At 35.9% G+C, this 8512-nt stretch overlaps 1 protein-coding gene across 1 annotated transcript; it reads right to left on the reverse strand.

The window, feature by feature from the left end:
• Positions 1–474: 474 nt before the first annotated feature.
• On the reverse strand, positions 475–6521 carry LOC127788810 (uncharacterized). Its single transcript, XM_052317439.1, has 8 exons — positions 6407–6521; positions 4970–5170; positions 4608–4871; positions 3695–3735; positions 3494–3595; positions 2890–3043; positions 2160–2794; positions 475–1919 (listed from the first exon to the last, which is right to left on the reverse strand). The coding sequence occupies exons 1-8, from the start codon at positions 6519–6521 to the stop codon at positions 1059–1061; spliced, it is 2373 nt and encodes a 790-aa protein (XP_052173399.1). The 3' UTR covers positions 475–1058.
• Between the last annotated feature and the right edge of the window lie 1991 nt (positions 6522–8512).

Consider the following 8512-nt stretch of genomic DNA (forward strand, 5'->3'; position numbering starts at 1 on the left):
GGAAGCTGAATATTGCTGTTGATAATACTGTTTTAAAAATTTTTAAATATAAAAAGTTGTTGTGTATTAAGATCATTAAATGTGTAAATAAATATTTGCATTGACAAATACTTAATTCTTTAAAAAAAAAATGGGTAGAGTGTCCTGCATGCGTGCCAAAAGTTGAGTTGACGAAGGTGAAGGCTAGTTTAGTCAAATGCAAATGAAGACAGTCTTGGTATTTTCTCTTTTTTTAGGTTTAAATAAAAACTGGATTAACCACTTCTGTAAGCAAGAACAGTGATTTGTTTTTGTTTTTAAGGACAATGATAAATTATGCAAAAATAAGAGTGCGAGCCTCAATGGATCATTCTATTTGCATATCTCCTCTTTACACAGCTTCAATCTCAAGTACAAAGCCTTAATTGTAATGTAGAAGCTTTAATCTTTCAAATCAATGGTATGTAACTCCTATAAAATTCGTGGGCAACTTGATTGACCAAACAAATCGTTCACTTCAAAAGAACCTACAATCTTCCAACAATACAAAATTCACGTAAACAAAGGTAGAAGAATACCAACACATTCATCACCAATAACCTTGACCTTTCACAATTTTGGGCTTAAAAACCTTTTTCCTTTTCTCCCCACAGCCAGTGTGTCCTTGTACTAGCACACAAATACGGGGGAAATCCTTGTACAAGACTTCAATTCTTCAATTCAGCTCCCATGTCTGTCAGGATACTGATATTAGGTGGCAATTTTCTGTCCAAGAAAGCTTCTACCGAAGTAGAATTTGGGTGCACGGACAGTAAGCAACAACTTTTATGAGGAAAGTCAACCTCCTAACATCACATTTAAAGGCAATTGAAGTCGAGAAATGGGCCGTGTTCCAAATGAAACTAATCAAGTCAGTTGTGTTTGACAGGAACCCAGTAGGAGTCCATGGATGTACTTAAAGCAAAATTTCAAGTGTGGTATTCTGTTAATCTGTTCTCCGTCTGAATGTTGTCCAAACTAGGGAAGGATGTTGTCTTCTCTACTACCCCGATGCTCGATCTGGCTGAATGAGCAAGCCCCTAATTGCACAAAGAATTTTTAACGGTGAAAGGAGGCCTTGTACTGGCTGTAGTTCCTGACTTCATTGGAGAAGGATATATAATTGTGGTCACTGATAGATTGCTTTCTGACTCCTCTTCCTGGCCAGAGTATGGGTGGCAGAAATCATTTTGAGTAATAGAATTGCCAACAAAAGCTTTCTGCAGCCCCTGTTTTGAGTTCCCAGCTCCCGCATTTATACAAACCAAGCCATCATCTTGGTCTACAAAATGGGCATTCTCATTGTTTTCATAAAGTGAATGCAAATCATTCCTGCGATGAGAGTTGCTGCTTGCATCTTCATCCCCGTCTTCAGATGGCTTTGTATGGTCAGCTTTGCATTGAGATCTTGAAGCATTGATGTCAATAGAAGCAACCTTCTCATCCTTTAAAGTGGTATTTCTCTGATTTTCCAAGTTCATTTCACTCTTCAAGATACCTAGACTTCGAGTCATTTCAGCATCCAATCCAGTATGTGGAACATTTTTAGCTTCATCAGGCCTTCCGGGTCCTACATCCACATCTTTCAAGCAACTTTCTCCATCAATTTCGCCCTGGACTTCAGGTGAAACATCAACAAAGTTTGTTAGACCCCCTGAAGCACTAGGAACCTGTGAGGAAGCACTTGATAGTTTCTGGGATAGTACAGGCGAAGCATGTTTCGGAGAATCAAGCTTCACATTCCCATTTGCTGGCAATACTCTCACGGGTTGAAGCTTTGAATGCTTTGCCTTGTTCGAGCCTCCACTTAGGTTACAGATACCAGGTCCAAATTTGGGACCAGCCGGTATACCAGAATAAGCTTGCACACTTCCTTTAGGGGTTCGAAGTACAGGTTTTACCTGCAGTACATATGAATCCACACAGATAAATACTTAACTAACAAAGCAATTAAAATTTTGCAACAGCATGTCAGTTGATTGTCATAGTAAATGTTCTTCCATAGACAAAGAACAATAACCACCTTGGTGAGGAATTTTATATGCATGCCCCATATTTTCATTCATTGGGACAGAATCACGTCAGCAAAATTAGTTTACTTTAAGAAATTTCAAATAAGAACAAAAGAGAGTAGGACTAACCCCATCAAAAAATCCAATCTTTGGTGATGGCATTCGCAGACCTGAGGGTTTTGCCGTAGCTGGTTGAGAATGTCCACCAAGCTGCCCTGAAGCTGCTTTTACGGTTTCACTACGTGGTAGAGTCGCCTTATTATGTTCATCTGAGATATGATCATTGGATTGGTTACAGCAATCTGAGGGAGGGATATCATTACCTAGGAATCTACAAGGAGACCCAATATCAAAGCAAGTCCTTGAAGCATTTGGCATCGCCGATGAAGATGATTCAGACGACCATTCACTGGAAGAACTAGCAGGAGATACATTAGAAGAGAGATCAGATGATGCTAAACGAGCCAAGGTATTAGACCGTCTTTTATTTTTCTGTGCCACCTTTGATGGTGTTTTTAGGATCAATCTGTCGGAAGTTGGATCAAGAGTCTGGCTACCAAACCTTCTTCTAGTAGATTTCACAGAAGAAGCACCAATATTGGAAGGTGAAGGACTGCCAGAACTAGCATACGAGGAAGATGACTTTGATAGCTCTTTCTTGGTTGCTGTTGAAGGAGTTGGAGAGAAGGATTTTGAAGATACTGCAGGCCTAGGCACAGCCCTACTGGGACCAAGCTTTGACACAAGATCCACTTTACCATAAACTATCACAATCATTTTTAAGGGTACAGTCAGTACTGGTGCGAAAGTTTCTGCTGCTGGTAATAAAACAACTCTAATTAACTGCAGTTCTACTTACCAGAGGCACTTCTTGCTTTATCATTACCCATTTTGATTTGGTTAGCACCCAAAGAAGCCCTCTTCTGTGGTGCCGACGAAATAGGGGCAGACCTGGTAATTTCCTTTGAAGCCTTCCTAAGGGATGAAGTCAAGCCTCCAATTCTTGGAACGGGCTTTATTAGACAATTTACAAGTGTCAGTTAAACTATATTGCTAAATAGGATTTGTCCTTGTAATAACAACTGATGAAAGTCAGCTTTTCTTCTCTCTCTCTCTCTCTCTCTCTCTCTCTCTCTCTCTCTCTCTGTGCTTGGCAAACAATTAATGTGCAATGTTTCTTTATTCAAAACAAAAACTTCCCATGCATTACACTGAAATTCTCCAAATCAAAAACTTCCAACAAGCAAAAAAGAAATATCATAAACCAGTCAAATGGTCCAGGGATCATCCTTATTTAATATGAAAAATAACCATGAAAAGTAGCGATGCAAATAATTGTAGCATATGCTTTCCAATTGATTGACCCGTAATTCACATAGTTTATAATTTGCCGTTGGACTGCATAATGTTGCATGGAAACTAGAAACAAAAGTACGCATATTGCATTAGATGTATAACATAACCTGTGTGCCCTGTGACTCTGAATAACCAGCTCTCTGCTTGATCAATTTCTCTGGTCCTTGCATTCCAGCCCCTTGGTTCTTGGCAGCAGAGTTTGGCTTCACCTAAAAAATTTTAGAAGTATGTTTCAGACTTCAGTAAACATTTCCAGAAGCTACCACATGGTCCACGTCCAAGAGCCACTATCTATTCAGTGGACTTACCATTACTGCATTCCTGGAAGCAGAGCCCACCTTCCCTGAAGCTGAAAAGCAAATGACGCACTACTTAATAATCGACAAGAATATATAGCCTCAATAATTATTCATAATTTGGAACCAACTTGTATCTTAGGAGACATATAAAAGCATTCTGCTAATCCTTGATTTCTTAGAAAAAGAAAAACAGGAAGCCCATTCCCAGACTATTTTTTTTTTTCCAACATTCCGATGCTGTATTATTGCCACTGAATGGATGCAGTCTATTACTTATAAATGAGTAGATGATGTTCCACTTAAGCACAAACAAGCTAGCATCCACAAAAATCCATGCATACCCAATTTGAGCATTGGATCACCTTGTGGGAGCCCAATATACATTAAGAGTCTACAACCATGTTTAAGGAAATAGAATAGATGCCAAGGTCATAAAATAAACTCTATTAGATGTGAGAACATCATGTACTCACCAGAGCCATAACTATGTTGTCCTATGAACAGACTGGTGTTTGGTAATTGATGGTGGCTAACTGATTCAAGTGATCAGGCAGGTCAAGATTGAAAGATTGGAAGTGTTACAACAACTGGTGATTTAGATGCTATAAAAGTTTTGTGAACAGGTATGGAACTGCAAGTAGAGGTGGTCATGCAGGCAGAAGCGGGCCTGTGCAGTAGAGGTTCCGATTAAAGGAATGAGAAGGCAGAGAACTGGAACTGTAGATAACGGTGGAGATCGTAGCTGGAAAATAGGCACGTCACATGTAGACAAGATGGTACCGTGCCAACTTTGATGGTGGCAAAGAATTGGTGATCCAGTGGTAACATACAAGGAGGCATGAAGGCAATCTCTAGCAGATAGAACAATAAGAAATAACTAATTCTGAGCCATGGTCCTATAGGCTAAGGGTACTTTACTTACAACAGACAACTTGGTTTTCTCTCTCTTCGGGTGCAGTTTTACCAGAAATTGTCATGTGATATGCTTTACTGGATTTCTGAATTGAAGCTCTGATGTCTTCAAACAGATCAGCTTCCAGACTTTCTATTGTCAAACTCTCACTTTCTAATGTAGAGATTGAATCATTAGATCTACGTATATCCTCTGCAATTCCTGGTAAAAAATGTTTTCCACCATTATCAGCTCCTTTGATCATGCAAGACAACTCCTCAGGTTCTAGAACACCTGACATGTCAAAGAAATTTTTTGTAACTATGAGCTTAAACTTGCACATAATTAAGTAATTTGTGCCAACAGATACATTGTTTCAAACTAGAGCCTACCAGCGTTAGTGAAGAAGGCTGTATCCCAAGCTAAACTTTTGCGCAAATTGTACGTCCCATTTTTTCTTGTGTTTTCCTGGTCTAGCAGCTCAGAAGGTTGAGTTGGTTCTTCCATAAGTGGACTGATGTTGGTTTTCTCCACTGCTTTTTCAGCATCAAATGCAACCAGAAATTCAAAGTTTATACCGTTATTCTGATTTTCTGGAAACAAAAAATAAATAAATAAATTCAACTTGGAATCTGAGATAGTAATCATAAGAAACTTAAAAAAAAATACGAATTGGATGCTGCTCTCATGCATATAAACTACATGCACTGCAACATTATAAAGAAAGCCGCATCATTTACTGGATTTACTCGATAAAGAGAATGCTTGAACAGAAAATTATATATATTTAATTTAGCACACGCTGTGTCACATGAAATTCATCACAGAAGCCATGGCAGCTTTTCCCCGATTTGTGACTCATACAAAGATGATTACCGAACCAAAAGATAGAAGGCAGCTGATAATAGACCTTAAATTATCTTTCAAGTGCACGAGTAGACATACTAAAAATTAGTCAGCAAGCTAAATAAAGGTTCAATCGGCGAACTTATATTCGCAGTAAATTTTGCCTCGGCTCATCAAGTATCAAATGGAGTATTAACTTCAAGAACGACTGTAGCTAAAACTACTGCTCAAGTTGTTACCCTCTCACCAAAAGACCCCTATCTGGGCCAACAGCAAGGAATTTCCAATAAAAAATAATAAGAAATAAGAGTTTAAATTTGGATAACTGGAATATTGAATTTCTCTGAGACCCACAAAATAAAAAGAAAATGAAAGGCAATTAAAGTTTTAATTAACATGAAAAAGTTTTGGAAGTAATCTAAATATCCTGGTTCATCGCCTACCAAAGATTCAATTTCTTTAGTTTGAGATATGGGATATACAAACCCCTTAACATTCACAAGATTGATGTTTCTCGTGCACAAGTAACACGAATAAATAAACATTTGGAACCAGTGAGATAAAAATATTTAAAATCCGGAATTGCCAAAATAAGGTATTATTTATTCATAATTGTCCAAAATAAACGAATGCCCTTAACCATCCATCCAAGAACCATCTTCTCAACAATTCGTCAGGAAATTGGCTTCATTCTTAAATCGCTGTCTGTTGCATCTCTTTTCTCATACTTTCATAGAGACTAACTAGTCAAGATAGTGAGAGAAAAATAAATGAACTCAAAAGAACGGAAAGCCATTGACCAGTAACCCTAATTCAACTGATAAGCGAAATACTTCAGAAAATGTAGGCTCGTTGGGCTAAAAAGCAAGAGTAAGCCTCAGAAGCATTCATCGTTCTTCAATTCACGTCAACAGAGCCCAACAAACACAAGTCCTCTGCTCAATTTAGATAAATATAAATTCAAGAATTCAAAAATTACTAGCCTGTGGATTGTTTATCAAGGAGACCACCGGTGGATAAAGACAAATCAGAAATGAGATCTTCGTTTTCACAATAGACATCGGAGTGTCTGAGCCCTTTGAAGTCGGTCTCATCCATTGCAATTATTAGCGGATACGGATCGAAATCAAAGCCGATCGCGAAAAAACACGGATTGATGCAAATCAAATGGTAATCGAATCAAAGACGAACGGAGAAGATTAGAGAGAGAGAGAGAGAGAGAGAGAGAGCGTGTGTGTGTGTGTTAAAACAGGAGGGAATATATAATAACATTTGAACTTGCACGGAGGCGGTTTCGAATTGAATTAAATGAAAATTTAAAGTAATGGAAAGGTTGAGGATGTTATTTTGAGGAAATTATACTCTGGCCCCTCCCTCCTGTGCCACAGACACTGTGATTATTCAAACTAATATGTAAGCGAGATTGATTATTTTCTCTGAAGAAACTTTTCTGTTGCCCTTGTTGTGCAAGATATGATTTGTCCCCACACTAAACAAATTAAAAGGGGCGCGGGTCCCGACGTCTACTCCTCACTCGTATCGAACAATATAACACGGGCAATATAATGATATTATTACTAATTAGTGCGTTAATTCGATTTAAGCTTTATTTTCATATTATTATTTTTTTTATTTTCTAATATCGTGATAAGTACATCTGATTAAAAGTATTCTTATAAATATCACTTTCAAGTAAAATCAATTTAATACCAAATAACTGCCATTCATGTATTTTGATAGTAATTTAAAAGGTTATTTTTATTATTAAAATTAACAAGAGTAAAAAGCATTTTTGGTTTTAATATTCTTAATTTTAAAATTTGATTGAGATAATTTTATTATGTTTTTTTTTTCATGCTTAAATATTTTCACATATTCATATATATAGGAATATTTATATATGTGTATATAGATGTTATATATAATATAGATGTACAATGTTTATATTATATCTATGTATATTTATTATTTATAAAGGGTGATGACATAAATGTACTTTTTAATTTACTAAAAAAATACCGTGACACCATCAATTAATTACATATACTTCAAAAAATATAACTATTAAATACTTTAACAAAGTAAGTGAGAACACACGGAAAGAGCGCAAAACATGGCCATTGTTATAAGAATCATGCTAAATGTACACTCATTTTGTACATCTTGAGCTATATAAAGGGGTATTATGACCAAAATACCCTGCGCCTCACGCGCTTCTATGCGCCTGATGAGGGGTATTTTTATCATAATACTCCCTTATGTAGCCTAAGATGTACAAAGTGGGTGTACCAATAGCATTTTCCTTGTTATAATAGATTTATATATATGTATAGGTATGTGTATATATAATTAATCAATTAGAATAACAGAATATTTAATTGATCGGATAAACAATTGATTTTTATGATTAATTTGAGCAATGGTGAGTTTATATATATATATATATAATCAATCAACTGCAACAGAAAATGGTTATAGAGAATAACGAAGGGAATCGAATGACCACGGGCTCGAACAGTTCAGCAATAGACTAGACGGATTTTTACATTTTAGTACAGGATCGATTATTGTGGAAAATGACGAGAAAGAATAACGAGTTGGACCGTTTGCAGGATGCAAGAAAAATAAAAAAAAGCATAAAACCGTCGCGGCGCATTTTTGTCATGCTCTTTGTCCTTAATTATTATTTATTGATGTACTTAATAGTTTATTTTTTTAAAAGTATATATGTCTAATTAGATATTTTAAAAATTTAGAGTGACACAATATATTTTTGGATAAAATATAAAAATATATTTATACCTTCACCTTTATTTATATATAGATACTTAATATATGTGTACAATATGTAATTATTAATTGAATCTTTTACTCTAATGACACTTTTTTGAAATCAATTAAAGTCTACTAATTTTTGGGATGTGTGATTTGAAATCTTCGATTTCAAATTCAAATCACTTTCAAACAGAACCTAAAATATTTATATTTTAAATTATAATTTCTGACGTCCAAATTTAAAAGCAAGTCTCGATTGAAATTACATATATTTATGTATAATGAATAAAAACAAAGTCATTTAGAATTTTAAA

The sequence above is a fragment of the Diospyros lotus genome, chromosome 13, assembly GCF_014633365.1.
Source record: "Diospyros lotus cultivar Yz01 chromosome 13, ASM1463336v1, whole genome shotgun sequence".
Taxonomy (NCBI): Eukaryota; Viridiplantae; Streptophyta; class Magnoliopsida; order Ericales; family Ebenaceae; genus Diospyros; species Diospyros lotus.

What these genes read in the sequence shown, in the direction of transcription:
- LOC127788810 (XM_052317439.1), bottom strand. Translation starts at nt 6,521, where the DNA reads ATGGATGAGACCGACTTCAAAGGGCTCAGACACTCCGATGTCTATTGT. An exon ending in AGCCTTCTTCACTAACGCTG is followed by an intron (nt 4,872 to 4,969) that starts GTAGGCTCTAGT and finishes TTGACATGTCAG; the next exon opens with GTGTTCTAGAACCTGAGGAG. An exon ending in AGAAAACCAAGTTGTCTGTT is followed by an intron (nt 3,736 to 4,607) that starts GTAAGTAAAGTA and finishes TTTGCTTTTCAG; the next exon opens with CTTCAGGGAAGGTGGGCTCT.